The sequence below is a fragment of the Heterostelium album genome, assembly GCF_000004825.1.
Source record: "Heterostelium album PN500 unplaced genomic scaffold PPL_contig26, whole genome shotgun sequence".
Lineage (NCBI taxonomy): Eukaryota > Evosea > Eumycetozoa > Acytosteliales > Acytosteliaceae > Heterostelium > Heterostelium album.
In genome coordinates, this window is record NW_008805103.1 from 342054 (window position 1) to 363770 (window position 21717).

General features: G+C 30.8%; 5 protein-coding genes across 5 annotated transcripts; 3 read left to right on the top strand and 2 right to left on the bottom strand.

The window, feature by feature from the left end:
- Positions 1–697: 697 nt before the first annotated feature.
- Positions 698–12990, top strand: PPL_11854 (uncharacterized protein; the record flags this gene model as incomplete). The annotated part of the gene is made up of 17 exons (XM_020582601.1): positions 698–718; positions 837–906; positions 994–1572; positions 1697–1855; positions 1930–2265; positions 2436–2743; positions 2815–3429; positions 3519–3706; positions 4398–5800; positions 6366–7001; positions 7075–7323; positions 7402–10842; positions 10913–11385; positions 11459–11750; positions 11987–12011; positions 12276–12306; positions 12952–12990. The coding sequence occupies 17 exons, from the start codon at positions 698–700 to the stop codon at positions 12988–12990; spliced, it is 8865 nt and encodes a 2954-aa protein (XP_020426955.1).
- A 1741-nt stretch (positions 12991–14731) lies between these two features.
- PPL_11855 (uncharacterized protein) lies at positions 14732–15745 on the top strand (the record flags this gene model as incomplete). Its single annotated transcript, XM_020582602.1, has 3 exons — positions 14732–14878; positions 14951–15207; positions 15274–15745. 3 exons carry the CDS (start codon positions 14732–14734, stop codon positions 15743–15745), a joined length of 876 nt encoding a protein of 291 aa, XP_020426956.1.
- A 388-nt stretch (positions 15746–16133) lies between these two features.
- On the bottom strand, positions 16134–16922 carry ncbp2 (nuclear cap-binding subunit 2 family protein; the record flags this gene model as incomplete). Its single annotated transcript, XM_020582603.1, has 3 exons — positions 16134–16184; positions 16272–16593; positions 16687–16922. The coding sequence occupies 3 exons, from the start codon at positions 16920–16922 to the stop codon at positions 16134–16136; spliced, it is 609 nt and encodes a 202-aa protein (XP_020426957.1).
- A 1692-nt stretch (positions 16923–18614) lies between these two features.
- cprE (C1 family peptidase) lies at positions 18615–19538 on the top strand (the record flags this gene model as incomplete). Its single annotated transcript, XM_020582604.1, has 1 exon — positions 18615–19538. The coding sequence occupies one exon, from the start codon at positions 18615–18617 to the stop codon at positions 19536–19538; it is 924 nt and encodes a 307-aa protein (XP_020426958.1).
- Positions 19539–19727: 189 nt separating this feature from the next.
- Positions 19728–20366, bottom strand: PPL_11858 (uncharacterized protein; the record flags this gene model as incomplete). The annotated part of the gene is made up of 2 exons (XM_020582605.1): positions 19728–19851; positions 20335–20366. The coding sequence occupies 2 exons, from the start codon at positions 20364–20366 to the stop codon at positions 19728–19730; spliced, it is 156 nt and encodes a 51-aa protein (XP_020426959.1).
- Between the last annotated feature and the right edge of the window lie 1351 nt (positions 20367–21717).

A 21717-nucleotide genomic window follows, 5' to 3' on the forward strand; every position in this document is an offset into this window, starting at 1 on the left:
TATTGCTTACTGTCACACATCAAAAAAATATAAGCAAAAGTTGAAACCCCCAACAACAACAAACACAAAAGAACACACATATATAAACATCAACGTAAAATTTTTTTATCAAATTAATTTTATTTTTTTGCAAACAAACCAAAAAATTTTCCCAATACCAACAAAGTATATCTTTTATCAAAAAATCCATTCAATTGAATCTTCTTTTTTTTTTTTTTTTTTTTTGCTATTTTATTAATATACCATCAAATCAATCAACCAACACAATCAAATTGACTTGTTAGTTCAAATTAGTCTATTTGAATATTTTATATATATATATATTAGAAATTCTCTAAAACATATATATTTAGCATTAACATTACTATCATTATTACTATTACTACAAAACAACAACTACAATATTATTTATTTTTATTTATATTTATATTAACTCTTTCTAGTTTTATCAAATACAATATTCTATAGGTGTCAAATAGATAGTTCAATTTAGAATAGAATAAAAGATAAAACATTTAGATACATTGTATTATTATTATTTAAAATCAAAACAAAACAAACAGAATAGAATAGAATAGAACAGAATAGAATAGAATCATATCATATCGATTTAATCAATCACAGATAATTTAGTTTAAAATTGTAGAAACCTATTTATACTTATAGTAATTATATAGTAGTAAAATTATAGTACAATATGTCAGCTCCACCATCTTATGTAAGTTTTAAATATTTTTGATCTCAATCAACATCCCCAAACAAAAAAAAAAAACAAAAAACAAATTTTTACTCATACTTTTTCTTTGTTTTTTTTTTTTTTTACTATCTAACAACAGAATATTGGTGGTGGTTCACCTTTAAATGGCGATGCTTTAATGAAACCAAGTTCATCACCTTCAAGATCAAGTATGTATAAATGTGTGATAGATTTTATTGATTATATATATATCTAATTAATAATGATGAAAATTATTATTATTATTATTATTATAGTGTTATTAAATGATTCAGTTAGTAATAATAGATCATCACCGTCTTTGAATTCAGTGAATGGTCAACATGCCAATAATAATAGTAGCAGTAGTATGAGTAGTAGCGAGATGGGAAAGAAGACGTTGAAGAGTAATGTCGTAAAGAGTTTGTTAAATAGATCGAGTTCTGGATCGAATCTTATGAGTCGACGTCAGTTCTCGGGCTCGACGTCGTCGTTCAACTCGGGCAGTCTTGGCAATAGCGGTTATATAGCGGACGATGCTTCAGAGTCATCGCTCGACTCACCAAAGTCATCGCGTAGACTCCACGGTGGCTCGATGACAGAGAACGACGTCGATAAATCACTCTGGACCATACGTGCACTCAAGGAGAACCCAGAGATCGCCGACATCTACGAGCGTATCAAACCGATCCACCGTTGTATATCACTCGGTCAACACTATGCCTACGAAGAAACACTACTCAAAGACGATCCACTCATCGGTGGCGACACCATGTTACAACTGATCCTTCAACATCTACAATACGAAGGTCTTTTAAGCTCTAGGAAATCATTAGAGAGTGAATCAAATGTTAAATGTAAATATCCATCATCATCATCATTATTATTATAATATATCATCAAAGTTTAGTTTATCTAACTTATAATTCTTTCTTCTTCTTCTTCTTCTTCTTTTTCTTTTTGTTATTTCCAATACTATAGATCCAGACTATGCATTCAATGAAAGTCGTTTAGTAACATTAATTAGAACAGCATTAAAAGATTCTGAAAGAATTTATAGTTTGACTTTGGATGAGAGACAAAAGGATTCTCAACAACTCTTGGAAGAACATTTAGCATTGATGGGTCTACTTTATGAAGGTAACTAACCAACTATAACTAATGATGATTATTTTGTCTTGTTTACTAACAATTATATATTTTATGTATTTTAGAAATAAATGATTCTTCAGAAGATGTAAATATTTATGATGAACCAGAAGACTCTAATATTATTTATTCGGAGGAAAAAGAGACAAAAGGAGATTCAGGTTCGTCAGCAACACAATCCAGTACTTCGACCGGTAGTTTGGCAAACTCGACGGCATCACTCACTAGCGGTGCGAATACATCGAGTTCTTCACTGCCTTCGAGTCCCTCGCTTATGAATAACAATAGTAACAACAGTTTGAGTAGTAGCAGTAATATGAGTAGTGGCGGTGCAGCCGGTATCAATGGAAATAACAGCAGCGGCAACAACAGCGGAAGCGGCAGCAGTAGTAGTAATAGTAGTATGAATTTAAATAGTATAAGCAGCTCCATGATGAGTCTGCCATCGAAGGACCAGTCGGAGCCAATAAAATCGATCAAGGCGGCGTCGCTCAACAAACTGGTGATCCTCCTCACACCCGAGAAGAATCACGATCTCGAGTATGCCAAGACATTCATTCTCACCTACCAGTCATTCACAACGCCAGAGAAACTACTACAGAAATTGATACAGCGTTATCAGGTGCCACAGAAACCAGGTCAGTCCGAAGAGGAGTGGAAAAAGATTGCCATCCCCATTCAGCTGCGTGTAGTCAACGTACTAAAGACATGGATCAACCAATCATTTTCGGAATTCAACGACAAACTCATTCAAAACATCAAATCATTTTTGGAGATACTCAAACACGACAATCCATCTTTAGCCAATCGTATTTTACAAACATTAAACAGCAAGGTAAGAGAGAGATAAAGATAAAGATAAAGATAAATATATATATAGTTTGTTGAATTGATTCAAACTTAAACTTTATTAATACTAATTATTAATGTTCATCTAATATTATTTTTAGATCAAAGGTATTGGTGTCGAAGATGAAGACGACGATAAGAAATCAAAGGTGGTATTTACTACCGCTGCACCAGAGCCAAAGGTACCAAAGAATATTTGGTCACAGAATCTAGATATTTTCGATGTTGAGGAGGAAGAGGTTGCCAGACAATTGACGCTGATTGATTTTGAGATATTTTCATCGATTAAACCATCGGAACTCTTGAATCAGTCGTGGAACAAACCAAAGCTTCGTCACCGTTCACCAAATGTTTTGACACTGATTACGCGTTTCAATGAGATCTCATCGTGGACGGCATCGCTGATCCTCAGCAACGACAAGGTCAAGGATCGTGCCAGAAACATGGCAAAGATCATCAAGATCGCAGAGTATCTCATGCGTCCACTCAACAATTTCAATACATCGATGGCCATTCTCTCTGGTCTGAACGCTGCCTCTGTACACAGACTTCGTTTCACCAAAGAGGAAATGCCAAAGCACATCCAACAGATCTGGGCAGACCTTCAAGCACAACTAAGCAGCAATCAATCCTACAAAGTCTATCGTGATCTACTCTCCAAAGCCAACCCACCTTGTTTACCATATCTAGGTGTTTGTTTAACAGATCTTACTTTTGTAAGTATAATTAATAATAATAATAATAATAATAGAAATGAATGTTGTTTATTAATTCTATTATTTTCTTTTCTTTTTGGATAAATTAGATTGAAGACGGTAATCCCGATCAAATTAAAGGATTTATCAATTTCAGTAAGAGAAAGTTAATTTATAATGCCATCTCAACCGTTCAGAGTTTCCAAAATACAAGATACAATTTGCATCCAGTTTATCAGATCTCTAAACTCTTGAGAAATCTGAAACCAAGATTGGATGAAGATGATTTGTATCGTAGGTCACTTAAGTTTGAACCAAGAAACAAAGAGAGAAATGAAATTCTTTAGACAACTAATAATCAATTATAATTAATTAAATTAACCAATACAATTAATAATAACAAACAACAACAACAACATAATAATAACAAAAGAAAAAAAAAGAAAAAAGAAAAAAGCAAAAAAAAAAAAACATAATAATAATAACTAACCAACCAACCAACCAACCAACTAACACAACTTATTCTTTATCAATCAAATCTATACTTATACCTTGCGATCAGTTCAATTCAACAAATCAATCATCAAATCAATTGAACAAAATTACAACCTTTAATAATAATCAAATCAATCATCAAACCAATAATAATGTCTATATTAATATCAACACTTTTTTTTTTAGAGTTTTTTTAAATACCAATTTTCATTACAACAAACAAAATCCAATCATACTCTTTTACGACATTATTATTTTTTACTGTAATAATAATAAATTATTGTTTAAAAACAAATAACTTTAAAAAAAAACCTTAAACTTATCATCATTTTTTATTTTTTATTTTTGAATCTTAAAAAAATCATGTGAGTCGATTCGTTTACTTTTTATATTAATCATCATAGTGATCATATGAACAATTTTATTTATTGAAAAATGTTATGTTTTAAAAAATTATATCAAAGCAAACAATATTTAAATTCAAATCTAATTAGATCGTTATGTACTAAATCAAATCAATCACAACAACAACAACAACAACAACCACATCAATCATCGATATGGCAACAATTAAAACCGACTGTCAACTTTCAATATATAAAAGATAATCAAGTAGAGTTACAAGAGAATGCTAAAAAGAGAAATACACTTGTAGATATTCAATCGATCGTCGCTAAATACGATGAGTATCGTGTGGTGAAGCGTGAGATCGATGCTGTGCGAAAACAAAAGAATGACGTTGCTGCAGCGGTCAAACAAAAGTCATTGTCAAAAGAGGAGAGACAAGCGTTGATCGATCAAGGAAAGCAAGTTAAAGATAGGTTGGCGGAGATGGAGATCAGTCACGACACACTCTTCAATGAGTTGACATCTGAGGCGCTAAAGATTCCAAACAACACACATCCAGACTCACCGATTGGACCTGAGGATAAAGCTGTCACCGTTTTGAACGTCGGTAAGATACCAGAGTTCAACGACGGTTTCCAACCAAAGGATCACGTGGAACTTGGAGAATCGCTCGGACTTTTGAAACCGGCAAGTCACACCACCGGTCACAAATACTACTATTTCACACGTGATGCCGCAATGCTCGAGATGGCGCTGAGTTACTGGGCGTTCTCAACGATGCAGCTGAAATATGGATTCACTCCTATCATTACACCGGATGTGGTGCATCCTGCACTCGCCGAGGCATGCGGATTTCAACCGCGATCCGAAGCCACTCAACTCTACTGGATGCGCGACCACGAGTTGTGTCTGACGGCGACAGCAGAGATTCCAATGGCCGGAATCCATTCGAATTCCGTGCTCGATCAAGCGGAACTCCCACTAAAGATGGTCGGTTACTCACACTGCTTCCGTGCAGAGACTGGTCGTGGTGTTATCAACAAGGGTATCTACAGAGTGCATCAGTTTAGCAAGGTGGAGATGTTTGTCATCTCGACACCAGAGCAATCGGAATCGATATTGAAAGAGTTGCTCGATATACAGATAGAGATGTTCAGCTCACTGGAACTTCCATTCCGTGTGCTCGATATGCCAACGGAGGATCTCGGTGCACCGGCCTATCGTAAATACGACATTGAAGTTTGGATACCAAGCAGAAATGGCTACGGTGAGATATCGAGTGCTTCGTCTTGCACCGACTATCAAAGTAAAAGATTAAACATAAAATACAAACACAACAACAACAACAACACTGATAATCAAAGTTTTGCACACACCTTAAATGCCACAGCATGCGCAATCCCTAGAATCATTTTAGCAATTTTGGAAAACAATCAACAACCGGATGGATCTGTCATCATACCAAAAATATTAAGACCACTTATGGGTGGTAAAGATAGAATTTTACCTCTTTCAAAAAATAATAATAATAATAATAATAATACCAGTTGTAATTAATTAATTTAATTAAACAAATTTGTAAAACAACAAAAGAGAGACTTTCTTTTATTTTCTTTTTTTTTTTAATTTTTTTTTTTTTTGAACCTTCACCTTGTAAAAAAATCTTTTTTGGTTCCATGCGGTGAGATTTTTTTTTTGGATCTCTGGCTTATGATTTTTTTATAACCGCAAAGAAAAAAAAACAACAGAGACTTTCGACACTCTAAATCATGAATTTATTTTAATTTTTTTTTCAGTGATTAAAAGTCTTTTGGATATTTTTAGGTCAAAACAAATCAGTTTTGTATATTTTTTTTTGTAAGATCTTTTTATAATAAAGTTTGTTTTGAAACGGATTGGCAAAGGTCTTACCTATGATTGTTACCAATCAAATTTAATCACTTCTCTAAATCATCAAATCAAAATTTATTTTTTATAAATATATATCCTATTTTTTTATTTATTATTTTTATTTATATGTTTTTAAATAATAATGATTGTTTTTGAAAATAAAAGCTTATTATTGCTATTTATAATATTATTACTCTCTATAAATAATAATAATTATTTTGTAGCTAGTGAAATAGTTTCATCAGAATATTCAATAAAGGATATCAATATTTTAGGAGGTCAACTGAAAATACTTAGTGGTGAGGTTCAGTTTGACCAAGATATATATAAATTACAAAGCTATACTTGTTCGAATTTCAATTGTTCGGGATACACTCCACCGGCATGTCCACCATGTGACTACACCATTAATAATCCTCTTGGATGTGGTGTCTCGAATTGTGGTTCTTGTCAACCATCGACAAGAGCGTGTGGTCCTATCGATTGGGTGCCACTCTCGGTCAACCAGTGGCAGTCAGGATATCTAAAGACTCTCTCAACAGAGACCAACAATGCATTCTACAATTTCTATGCAGATCCAAACAAGTGCGTTGGCTACAAAGTATCACTTCGTATACACCAGGGATCAGCACTTCTCTATGCTTCGTTTGAAGCGTTTCATCCCGATTTCGATTCTGCTTCCCGATATATATTTTCAGAGATATCCGAGCAGACCATCACTTTTTGTCCAAACGATATGATTATCACAAACCAAGAATATACCAATGTTTTCCCGTATGGAACCATTTTCATTGCAATCCAATCAAGTGTAAATACACAAGTAGATTTAATATTTGATTTAATTATTGAAGAGATTGATAGTAAGTAGAAAAGAATATAATAATAGTTATAAATGATAAACTTTTTTATTAATATATATTTTTACTATTTTAGATATTAAACAAGTTGAAACAATAACAAATCCTTGTAAAGAAGTAGTGAGTGGAGTTGAATGTGTTGAAGATGGTTTGCTATACAATCAGCCCGTAAGTTTCCCTGGTAAAACCTATTCCTACACTTTTGAAGGTTGTAAAAATATAACTATATCAAGTATGGTGGTAGATGTAGACTTTGATTTATATGTCACTATAAATGATCCAAATATATCAACTTCCAATTATTTGTATTCTAGTACAATTGCATGTAAGTATAAATAATAATAATTATCTTTTTAAATTTTAATTATCTAATTTTATTATATCTTTTTTTTTTTTCTTAAAGTTGACGATATAATTACAATAAATGTTTGTACAGAAAAAGGTAAATCAAACACAACTATATTTGTATTTTTAGCATTTTCAGATGCAGGTAATCCCTCTGGTTATACCAATTTCTTTGTTAGTTCATATGGAACCTACAGATTACATTCGATCTCTGATAATCCAACACGATCAGGAACATGGTCATTGGCAGCTACTTCAAGATTAAAGATTGATGACCATTGGCTTGGTTGTTACAATTATGAAGTTGGTTGCGAACTCTTTTTCCCATCGTTTCCTCGTCAATATGGAAATCCACTGAATCCAACACCTGGTATTTTCCTAACGCCAGGTCTCTCGTTGGTACAGTTTAAACATATAGCAGTAAACGAAACAGACAATCCTCCAAAGCCAAACACCTACCAATTTGCATTGATACTATCAACTTTCTTCAATGGCGCAGAGATTGAGTTTAATCCAATTCCAAAGAACATCACCCTCTTCTTTTTGGACACACTACTCTATGCCAACGGTGAAAAGATCAGTGAATCATATACCCTTATCACCAATCAAACTCAACCGGCATGCGATTTTAAGCAATTCAATGTTATCAATATGCAACAAGACAATATTCTAGACACTATTTCCATAACTACAAATCCAAACTCTGTACAATCCTACCGATATCTTTATGATATGTTGGTTTACCGTGACAACTATTATGGATGCAGTTCACTAGCACAACAGCTTATTCATTTTAACACGACCTACAAGATGATCAATAGTACTAGATGTCCATTGGAAGATAAGAAGCAGTTTGGTACCAATCCATGTTGTAGTTTATCAGCAATGTTTGGTAGCGTATGCACACCCACTCTCCAAAACATTTCGTACACCCAATTCATGAATATCGATAACCCAATGGTGGAGAGTCAATGCCAATTACCAGACTGCGCAGAGAGTGTGCTAACTGATTTTGCCAACTCTATTGTACAGAATCAATATAATCCTTGTGTAGCAGATCCCAGAGATGAACACAATGCCATGGATATACTATACCAAACAATTCAGGATTGCCATCGTCTTCACACCGAAGCATTTTACTGCATGGTCGACTCTGATTGTCCAAAAGCCTATGGAAACGGATCGTTTTGTAACCCTCGTAACAACGAATGTCAAATGTCACCAATTGAAATTGACAAACACTTTATCCAATGTGTTCTCGACAATACACCAAAAGAGATTTCATCGATTCTAACTCTTTCGTTAAACTCCACCGATCCACTCTATATCCGTGAACAATTCATGACAGATCAATGTTACTCCCAATTCAATGAAGTAATGTACACAAAGAACAGTGTTACCTACACAACGTTGGATGTCAACTACTCATACAGATGCTATTATCCACCAGCAGGATTTGACTTTTCTGCGCCTGTCTTGTTCGATACTTGCCTTCAAGGTGTTACCAACTATTTCTGGAGATCACTTGTATTGACGCCTGAGAGTTGCACAAGTAATGTAAGATGCGATTGGTTGGGAGATCAAGGTACTCTTGCCACCCAAAATACATCTATGGTCGAACAAGTCTGTGCAGAGAATACACCTACTCATTTCTGTGGAGACTGTATCGACCCTATGATGAATTGCTACAGTAATCTCACAATTACCAATCCCACTACCTGTAACGACACCTTTGTATGCTATCAAAACTATCCAGGTGTGCTCGGTGTAAAGACTAGTAGTTATGTAAATATTCCAAATGAATATTTCCATCAAACCACAGATCCTTCCCATTGCTCAAACTATGGATATTGTAATGGAACGTGTGGAACTCAGTGTCTTGGTCAAACGACATGCAATATCGTACACGAAGGTTTATTTTTATGTCCAAACATTTCTGGTGTGGTGCCTCTTTCTCAATACCTTTCCTATGAGTATGGAAAAACTTATTGTAGTTACAATAGCTCTGTAAGTCAGAGTACATGTTCAGCTCAAGGCGGAACCTATATAGTATGTTCATCACTCACTGAACAGGAATGCAATACATGTTTGGTTGGTTCACCCAATTGTGCTTGCTATGTATCAAAGATTGAATGTCAAAATCAACAGCAATGTGAAGGTCCAGATCAAGGATACTGTTCAGATGAATTTTACTTTTCCATTTCTCCACTTTATTATCCAAGATACGCACCAAAGTGTGTGTATAATTGGACTATCTCTCCAGACTATCAAAACAGTTATCCACAATGTACGTTTGGTTACGAAAATGCATCACCTCTTGGTTGCTTCTCATTCAACTACACAATGTTGAGTGATCCCAATGCCTGTGTTCAGTCTGGTGGTAGTGTTTGGACTCGTTCAAAGACTAAATCTGAATGTCTATCGAAATATGGATGTCTTGGATATGAAATGACCGACAGTTTTGCACCACCAGGCACCAAGAGATTCAACACCAAGAATCAACAAGATTGTTTGGCAGCCGGTGAGGAATGGACCAATCTATTTACTTGGAGTCCTTCGAAATGGTCACCCGCCACACCAGTGCGATTAAAGTGGTTACCTGCATCAAAACAAGTTACCACTTTTACTCACTATGGCTCTACTTTTAATTTCTTGAAGTTTATGCAAGCTCTCATTCAAGCTACCCAACAAAGACTCTCGGAAATTTACAGATCAGAGTTGCTCTGTCTGATTTCCAATACAAAATCGACATTGGAATCTATTTCTTGTACCTGTGCTGGAGGTAGTGGTCAATGTTTCCCAGAGCAAGAGACACCAACTACATCCATTATCAAACCATGTTCAAACTCTACTTTCCCAGTCAACCAAGATGGTTCAATTAGCTTTACCAATCAAAGTATTACCCAAAACCGTTGTGTATCCATTGGTATTGGTACTATTTTCCAAAACCAATTCCTCTCCAAGCAGATTCATGCACTTTCCTCAAACTTTATCTCGGTTCTAAGTCCAGCCGATTTTTCAGTGTTCAATGAGAAATCTGCTGTTATTGGTGTGGTGATCTCTGATGGTGTGACTCTCAATTTCTTTAGTGAAGGTGTTCAATCTTTTGAACTGTGTTTACCAACAACCAAGCACTCATCTTCTAAATACCCATTGATTGACTTTGCACGTTTGGTCGATGATCAAGATGGTATTGTTGAACCATTTGAATGCGATATTCAAATCAATGGAACCAATTTTTGTTGCAATATCGCTAATCCTCCAATAGGATCATCTAGTTATCTACTTATAAGTAGAATGGATGATTGGAGATCAGAAAAGCCAAAATTATTTACGAAATATGGTGAAGGATTGGTTTATACACTTGCAGTTTTCTATTTAATTATATGTGCTTTTTGTTTGATAGAACTTTTCTACTTTGGATACATAAGATTATTCGCAGATGAACCATTCAGAATTGTACATGTATTATTTTTATTCTTATTCTTATTTACAGTTAGTAAGTTATATTTTTTTAAATTTGAAATACAATTTATTAATTTATTTATTAATTTTTTATTTATTTATAGCGAGATCATTATATTTCTTTATTCTTCCAAGTGGAAGACTAACAAGTGGTACAAATGTTGGAGAATATATTTTAGTTGTTTTACCAACATTTTTATATTTTACTTCATTCACCATTGTGCTGGTCATCTGGTATATCTTGGCTAATATTAAAGCATCGTTGGCCAATAATTTGACAACCTTGATCAATCGAATGGTTATTGTAATCAATATTATTTTATATCTATTGTTTGTTATTATAGTATTGGTGTTTAATTTCAACCATCCTTCACGTCCAGATACTTGTGGTGGTAGATTGGCTGGAAAATATGAAAATACCAAAGTACAATCAGGTGTTTCTATACTTTATGCTGTAGTTCAATGTGTACTTTCACTTGCCATCGCAGTTGGATTTATTTACTATGGAAAGAAAGTATATACTGCACTATCAGAAGTTCAATCTAAATCACCAAATAGTGGTAAACAAAAACAAAAAGTAAGTGAAAAACTAGTTAAAGGGAAAGAATAATAGTTTAAAACTAATATTTTATTTATTTATTTATTTTTAGACATTTTTAATGGCAACTATTTGTTCAATAGGATTCCTTATTCATTGTATATTTATTATCATCTTGGTATCAGCCAATCCATCCAATATTATTTTCAGTTTTATTTTATTGTTGGCCACCGAAATTGTACCAGTTGTTACACTTATCATAGCATACAACCAAATTTCTATCAACAAATCTGGTACTCGTTCTCCAGTCCACCTAACAAAATCTACATGGTCAAGCTCCACCCCAACTCATCGTTCAAATTCAACTGCAACTTCTACAAATACAACATTTACTGCTTCTAATAGTAATTAAATTAAAAAAAAAATAACAAATAATTCAAAAATAATAATAATTATCAAAATAATTTTTGAATAGTAAACATAAAGTGTTTTCCAAAAATATTACAATCAAGATTTAATTATTTATTTTTATATTTCAAATTATTTCAAAAAAGATCATATGAAGATCGATCCTTACAAAAAAAAAAAAGAAAATCATTCTCAAAATATTTTTCTCTCGTTTATTAAATTCTTTATTTAGTCCAAAGAGCTGTTGGAGATAAAATGCATTTATAAATGGATGTCGTACGACAATACATACACAAATTTGTTCAACCTAATTAAATTTTTTGAAATCGATCTATTATTTATTTTTTATATTGACAACAATCAAATAACAAATAAGGCAATCTTTAATTATCTCGTTGCATCACATTCGTTATAGATTTAGTATGTTGTTACTGTATACCAGATATTATTTAAATGTTTTCCAATCTATTTAGAAGGTACAATGTTACAACTATACAGCAGAGCAAATATATCAAATATAGTGTTGTTAGTAGATGTTGTCATATGGTGAATGTAATACATATAAAACCAATAATTCCTTTCTACTTTATTAACCATAATCTTATTATTATGATTGCATATGAGTGGTGGTGTTTAATAAAATTTAAATTACATTCAAAAAAAGACTCACTATCAGCTTTTCACCAACCAAAAATAAAATTGAAACGTCAATACAAGTATGTAGTATTGTTTTTTTTGATCAGTTTGTGTGTGATACAGTGGAAGTGCACTTTAATATCTAAAAATGATCATGTTCACTACAGTTGTTCCTCTATTCTTTAATAGACACTCAAAAACACCTTTTTTTTAATCATATGTATTGATCAATACAGTAATCAGTAACTTTACCTGAATCTGGCAAAATAACGTATTTATATAAAAATAGAAATTGTTAACAATATTTATTGATAGAGATATCATTTTTATATATTAAAATGATTTCGTTATTTATTTGAATTCAATAACAATATTTCCATCAACATCAGGCATATCAAGTTCTCTATGTTTTTTCAAACATCCAATAAACTGTCTTTGCCCACTCCAATCACAGTGATTGAATGCTTTATTTCAATTGAATTTGTATATCTATTTTTGATCAAAAAAAATATTGTTTTGGATTGTTGTTGTTGTTTTGTTTTTAATATTTATTTTTTGAAGCCATGTGATGTAATGATGTTGAAACAAAAGACAACATAAATGATTGATAAGAGAGAGAAATATATATTTTCTATTTTTGGAACATTCATTTTTATTTCAAAGGGTGAAATTTTTTGATGATAAAGTAATTTCACACTCACTTTTCAATTGATCATTCAACACTGATGATTGTGAGTAACCACACTGATTTGATTGTCTACTCTAAAGTTGCTTCTTATATAACTATAACATTGGAATAATACAAAAAATCATAAAACTATATGCTACAGGTACTAATTCAACTACAACACCACCACTCGAATAACCTCAAATATCTATTAATATTAAAATTTAAAAAAAGAGAGAAGGAAGAAACATATAAATATACGCTTTAAAATAAGAATCATTAAAATCAAATTGTTTCAACAAAAATCTAAAATTTCAATCTCTTTTCCATATTTATTTATTTTATTTATTATTTTATCCTTTTATTTATTTAATTTTATTAACCAACTTCATATAAATATATTTATTTAAAATTCCAGATTAATTATTTATTTCAAAAAAAACAACATCCTCCATTATTATCCTTATTTATTTTAATATATTTATTTAATTTATTTATGCATTTTTTTAAATCTTTTATTACCTTGATCTAAAAAAATAAACCACTAAAAAATATCCACAAATACTATAGTTAAATACACAAGATTTTATTAAAAGAAAGTTTATTGTTGTTTTTAAATTTATTCCAACAAACCACTTTACCAGTGCATTGGTTTTTTTTATTCATAATATTAAATTATTTATTCTTAATTTATAATCGGACTTTCAACTTACTATTGTCTATCTATTTAACTATTTATCATCAATCAATTCAATTTGATTTGTTAATTGACAAGCTTTACTCTACTATTACAAAGGCCAATCCATTTGTAAAAAATACAAAATTTATAAATTACCCAACTCTAATCTATCAATCATTTGAAAGGACAAATCAACCACTAATAATACTAATAACATTAAAAACAAGACACACACAATAAAATACATTACCACTATTCATCACCACCACCAAAAAACTAATATAAATCAAACTCATCAATATTCATAAATATCTTACTATCTCTTATACTACTACTTTTACTACCACTACCACCATTATTTATATACTATTGATATTACCTTTATTTAATAAATCAATAAATTTGATGGTTTTAGTGATATTTCAAATTTTTTTCTTTAAATATTAAAAAGACGTAATAATATCTAAAATCAAAAATAACAACCATAACAATCAAACAACAATCATCTGACTAAAGGTACACTTTTTTAATTTGATAACGATAATATAACTACTATCGAATTTGTTGGTTGGTGAAATAATCAGTAATTTCCATATAATTTTTTTAATATTTAATTTTTTATTTATTTATTTATTCTATTTATTTATTTATTAATTTTATCTAGAGTAATATCATTTGCTGTAGGATTTTATTTATTTATTTATTTATATTTGGTTTATGTTTGTTATCCACCAGAATATTATTATCGACATCATCATTCAATCAACCACACCTATTAATCAAATAATATTATACCAAATAACAACCATTTAACAATTAATAATAGTCAGACGATATTTTCCTTTTAAAATAATTTTCAATTCTATTTATATTATTTATTTATTTATTTATTAAAAAGAGATTACTTAAAGAGAAAAAAGAAAAAAGAAAAAAAGTTAATATATATAAAATAGTTGTAAAAAAACTTTTTAAAAAGTTAAAAAAAAACATAAAACATGGAAGCCATGATTCAACAAATTCCAGAGATTTCCAAAAATGATTCTTCATGTGGTTTCAAGGAAACTCAATGGATGAAAATTGATAAATCAGAGGCTCCAAATAAATATATTGAATATGTAGATGAAATAACAAAACAAGATCAGGTAAATAATAAATAATAAAGAGAAAAAATATTTATTTATCATTTATTAACATTTTTTTAATACTATTTCTAGATTATCGCTCATACTAGATATTCAACAAGACAACTAAGATTACAACCAGGTAATAAAGTTATTGACGTTGGATGTGGTGCAGGAAAGGATCTTTCTAGATTGGAATCAATGGTAGAAAGCAATGGACAAGTATGTGGAATTGATTTATCAAGAGAGATGGTTGAATGTGCAAAAAGTAGAATGAATCATCTTCCAAATGTAACTGTATTTTGTGCTAATGCCAGTATGATTCCAATTGAATCAAATTATTTCGATGCGTAAGTAAAATAGTTATTAATATAATATTCTATATAAATTTTTAAATTAATAAAATAAATATATAGGAGTAGATGTGAAAGATTATTACAACATATTCCAGAGCCAGCAGAGGTTGTATCGGAAATGGTTAGAATTACTAGAAGTGGAGGTAGAATTGTTATTACCGATGTTGATTGGTGGTCTTCAACGATCTCTGTGCCAAGATCAGTTGATAGAATCAACAGTATCATTATAAAGGATGTAGTGTTTAATCAACATCCATCGATTGGACTCAACCTTCGTGGTCTTATGTCAAAGAATACCAACATTGAAGAGATTGAAATATTCGCTCAGTGTATGTACACTGATAGTCTAACCGTTGCCGATGACTTGTTATGGCTTGGCGAAAGAGGTAAAATGGCCGTTCAACAGGGTTTGATCACCGAAGAAGAATACAACCAATGGAGAGAGACTATAGAAGAGATGGAAGAGAATGGTTCATTTGTTTTTACAATTAATATATTTACCGTTAGTGGTACTATTAATAAGAAACAATAACCTATCTTTTTTAACTGTTTTAACAAACAAACAACAAATATATATATTAAATATATTATAATATCTTTTTATAATATATATAGAATCAAATAATTAAACCAAGATTGAAAAAAAAAAACATAATATCTTGGTATATAAATCATAAAAAAAAAAAAAAAAAAAAAAAAAAAACTAGACTTAACTAAAATCTTAAAACATTAAAATGGATCGATTAAAATAAAAAAAAAATTGTAAATATAATTATTTTTAATAATAAAACAAAACTTTTAAAGTTTTAATTATTACTTTATAATCATTGAATATTTGTTATAATAGATTTAATACATGCATAATGATTTGATGATTACTTTATATATTTTAATGATCTTTTCTTTTATTCGTTTTTAATTTAATTATCTTCATCTGGTTCATCTCTTTCTCTGTGTCTATTTCTACCATTCTATAAATATTGTTATTAATAAAAAATGAATGAATGAATGATTAGAATATATAACTATAATTATTTTTAACTATAAATGATATATACCTTGTATCTCCTTGATTCTTCATCATTTTCATCATCATTATCATCGTCACGAGCTCTCTTTCCTACGTGTTGATCCGATGCATATTCACCACCACCAGAGCTACCAGTTTCCATTTCAATTAACTTTTGTTTACCATAACCACCACGACCTGGATCGTAATCAGTTCTATATTCATCACGTACTTGACCACCGGATACACCTCTACCATATTGTCTACCTTCTTTAAAACCATAATCCCAATCGCAACGAATCAATCTTTCATCAAGCTTTGTACCATTGATATATTTTATACAATCTGATGCATCTTCTTTTGAATAATATCTAAAAACAACATATATTTATATATAAAAGTAAATGTTTAGTTTAACTATCTTATTAATGATTGATTGATTGATCTATTTAATTTAAACATACTCTACAAAACAGAAACCACAAGGTGTCTTATGAATTCTATCTAAACCCATGATAATCTTTTTAATCTCACCACATTTTGAGAACAACTCGTACAACTGTTCCTCTGTTGTATAAAAAGAAAGAAAACCGACATATACTGTTGTAGATCTCTCGATTGCCAACTTGAATTCCTCCAATGTAAATCCTGACTTTTTATCAAAGTATAATGGTTGTTGAATTGTATATAGATCTGACATTTTAATATTAATTAAAATATAAATAAAATTAAATAAAAATCAGCAACAATTAAAAAAGTAATAACAATTTTTATAAATAAGTTTTTTTTTTTTTTTTTGTTTTTTTTTTTAAAATTGAAAAAAAAAATTGTTAAAATAAGATGATCAGTTCACTTTCAATACAATCATTTTATAGGTTTAAACTTGTTCATTATATATGACGGTATTTAATAGTTTGAATTAAAATTTTATAAAGTTATAAAAAAATTTTAAATGTCAAACATTGATTTTGTACCAAAATTTTTTTAGAAAGATAGAATTTTGATAATGGTATTGTTAACTCTTTAATTGTTGTTTATTTGATCAATATACGAAATAAAAATTGAATGTCAATTATTTTTTGACTTTTCTACATTTATCAATGCTGTATCTCTCTTTTTTGATTTGATTTGATTTCAGTTTTTACCACCAAAAATGAATTAGAGCATGCACAAAGTAAATAAAAACTGTAACACAATAATATAAAATCTTAAATTAAAATGCCAAACAGTTTTTAATTTAAATATCATGATTTTTATTTTATTTTATTTCTTTTGATTTGATCCAATTTCCAAAAAAAAAAGTAGATTTATTATTTCGTACCACTAAAAAGATTTATTATTAGTTGTTTCCGAAATGTGTAATTCTGCAAAAGAAAATCAAGGATTATTTTTTGAATCGGATATTGGAAATTTTGATCAAAAGAATTAAAGTAAAAGTTTTTGTAAAAATCATTAGCCTTTTCTTTTTCTGTTTTGATTCGATTTCCTATAATTTCTGTCAACTAAAATCATTTATCTAAATTATTTCTAATGATATGCTCGCATTTATCCTTGATTTATAATGATATTAGAGATCTTTAACACGTTCAACATTGATACATGGTATCAAATTTAGAAAATGTGTTTAATTTGAGGTTACACTAAACAGATAGGTATGAGTAATATTATAAAAACTATTCCAAACATGTTTTTAGAATAAAAGAAAAAGATTAGGATTGTTCCAATGGATGATGTCACTACAAAAAAAACATAAAAAATCTAGATATTTTGATTTACAAAATCATTCTGCCATGAATTGTTGTTTTTGAATCATGTCACAAAAAAAACCCATTTTCTCGTTCACATGTATGATTGGGATTTCGGAGGAATGAGTAAAAAAAAATAATAAAAAAAGAACTGTTTGAAAATCACTTGTTTATGCGGGAAGTGTTTCAATGGTGTTTCTAAATAGTAAAAATCGTACGATTTGGATAAAATAAAAAAATGAAACAACAAAATTAATTTTTTTTTTATAAATTTTAATTTTTTTTAATTCTTTTCCTTGTTTTCGAAAATTCAATTGAAGATTTTATTTTTGCACCTACTGTCACCAATGAAACAAGTGGCACTTGAAAGGTTGTAGGGTGTGTGTTTTCTAATTTTTTGCCAATTTTCTTTTGAATATATTTATTTTTTTATAGATTTTTGCTTTTCGAACATATCCTCTCACCAATATCCAATTGAAATAAATACTGGACCTCAGAGGCAATTGCTAATCATTTTATTTATTTACAACACATATATACAGCTATTCAAGATGAGAATTATTTTTGCCTTGGTCTTATTGATCAGCTTGGCCTCTGCTAGCCAAGTCTTTACCCAGGTCCAATACCAATCGGCCTTCACCCAATGGATGATCCACCACGATCGTCAATACACCGCCCAAGAATTCGGTACCCGTTTCAACATCTTCAAGAAGAATATGGACTTTGTCCACAAGTGGAACGCCAAGGGATCAAGCACCGTCCTCGGATTGAACTCGATGGCCGATATTTCCAACGAAGAGTACCAACGTGTCTACTTGGGTACCCACATTGATGCCTCCCAATTCAGACAACAAGCTGCCTCCCACAAGCTCGGTCGTACTTTCAAGGTCCAAGCTGCCAACGTCGATTGGCGTGCCAAGGGTGCCGTCACCCCAATCAAGAACCAAGGTCAATGCGGTTCATGTTGGTCATTCTCTACTACTGGTTCCACTGAAGGTGCTCACTTTATCAAGACTGGTAATTTGGTCTCCCTTTCCGAGCAAAACTTGATGGATTGTTCCAAGCCAGAAGGTAACCAAGGTTGCAACGGTGGTCTCATGACTGCTGCTTTCGAGTACATCATCAAGAACAATGGTATCGATACTGAATCCTCATACCCATACAAGGCTGAAGACGGTAAGAAGTGTCTCTACAACCCAGCCAACTCTGCTGCTACTCTCTCCTCATACGTCAACGTCACCACTGGTTCCGAATCCGATTTGGCCGTTAAGTCTGGCCTCGGTCCAGTCTCTGTTGCCATCGATGCCTCCCACAACTCTTTCCAATTGTACTCCTCTGGTGTCTACTATGAACCAAAGTGCTCCCAAACCCAACTCGACCACGGTGTCTTGGTTGTTGGTTATGGTTCTGATGCTTTGCCATCTGCCGGTGTCTCTGCTGGATCTGGTGACTGGTGGATCGTTAAGAATTCCTGGGGTACCACCTGGGGTGTTGAAGGTTACATCTACATGTCAAGAAACAGAAATAACAATTGCGGTATTGCAACTATGGCTTCATTGCCCTCTGCCTAAATCAATAATTGATTTATTCAAATCTTTCTTGTAATAAAAAGAAACAAAATAAAAAATACATGTATTTTTCTATGTAAAATTAATTTTATATTTTTTTGCTGAGAAAAAATAACTTATACATTTTTGCAAAATTATGAATATCAATATTTAATTCAATTGTTTTAGATCAATTATTTAATTATTATCAAACTAAATAGTTTGAATAAGTATAACAAAAACAAAATGAACATCTAATCTCTTTGACTTTTGGCATGCCACACTACAGGTGGTACATTCAAGTGATATTGCTATGGGACTAATATGGTGATAAATACTATTATTTTGAAACTTGATTCCCTCCTATTATTACACCTAATTCTGTTCATCTTGCACTTTACTAGATATTTCCATATCTTGTAGAATTTGAATCAACTATACTCTGAAACTAATATGATAATCTGGGAAAGTAGATTAAAATTCTACAAGCAAATACCTAGGCGAGTGCAGGTGTAATGATAGGAGGGAATCAGAATCAAGTTTCAAACAATAGTATTTATCACCATATAAGTCTCATTACAACATCACTAGTATGTACAACTGTGTTAGATGCCATTATCTAGTTCGAAAAAAAGAAATGCAGATTTGTTGGTCATCCAATTTTCTATAGTACCATCTCTGGTGTCTTCTTACCTAAGTAAGATATATGTTTTAGGCTTGAAACCACTCATGGTCTATTATCGATTAGACGATCCCAGCATCATTAAAATTTAATAAAGATCAAATAGTAGATTCAAATATCTTTATATATTTTTCATACTATCTATGCATAATGATATCATACTCTGACATCTTTTTATATTGCATTAAGTTAATAATAACATTAAACATCTATAAAAAGATGTTTAATTAAAAAATCATAATGATTGTTATTAATTATTACTTATTGATTAGAATGAATTAATGGTTTGAAGTTGAGTCGATTGCACCACCATAGAGATAGACTTGGTTGTTGATGATCGATGCCGATGTCATGTCTCTTAGTTTCGGATCTTCGGAGTTGTCGAGATACTGTAGTTTGTGTCAACGCATTGCAAAAGGTATCGTGTAAGTTGTGTTGGTTTTGTGACAGCCACTGCCAAGCAACATGAGATAGCGGCCATACATAAACGACGAGTAGAAAGTAGGTACTTTAAAAACATTATTTAATTGAATATGTTCTAATCATCGATTTGATAGAGGGTCTCGATATCGAAAGCTTATGAATAAAGGACCGACGGAAGCTACTGCGAAATGGTCATCAAAAGATACAAAGTTCGCCAAATCAGTAAAAGATCGAGATAATGCTTTAGATATTTTAACCAAGAAATTTGGTATAAAACAGATTAAGAACAAGTAAGCATAATTTAAATATTATTAATAGATTCTAATTAAATTTATATTCATAAAATAAAAATAAAAATAAAAATAAATATAGACTTGGGCCTTTACGTAAGAGTCGAAATATTAACCTACGAATGATAAAATCGATCTGATCTTCTGTACATCGTTTAAGAATCTCGAATTTAAATAAATTATTTTAAGCATAAAACATTCATTTCGTCCTCACCAAGTAAATCCATGAATTCTTTGATATTGGATTCAATATTTAGAATCTCAGAAAGGTGAGTATTATTTAATTATTTTAATTTAGAAAATATTTTTCAACTTTCGCAGATTGACAAAAAATAAGAATAAACAGTAGTGTAATATGTGATTTAAAAGTTTATTGTAAAAAAAAAATCATGAAAAATAAAGCCCGGGCTGAAATTTTCATTTTTGCAATTTTGAAGAAGGCTTCACACTCTCATCCAAAAGAAAAAAAAAATAAGGTATTTTTAATCTTTTTTGATAAAATGAGTTTTGTTTGAAATAAAAGAAATAATAAAATTGATAATCAAAAGAATGATAATAGAAAGATATAAAGTAGTACTACTGTTTTTATCTGATTTTAGTGGTACCAAAAAAAACACGCTCACTTCAAATCAATGATCAATGAAAAACAAATTTTTTGAAAAAATAAAAAAAAAAATTGAAAAAAAATTACTTTCATCAGAAGTATTATATCTTTTGTTTTGAGTAGTACAATATTGTTGAACAACAACATAATAATTATATTATTATCAGTTCTTGAAAATCAATAATCAAAAAGTTAGGAGTCGAT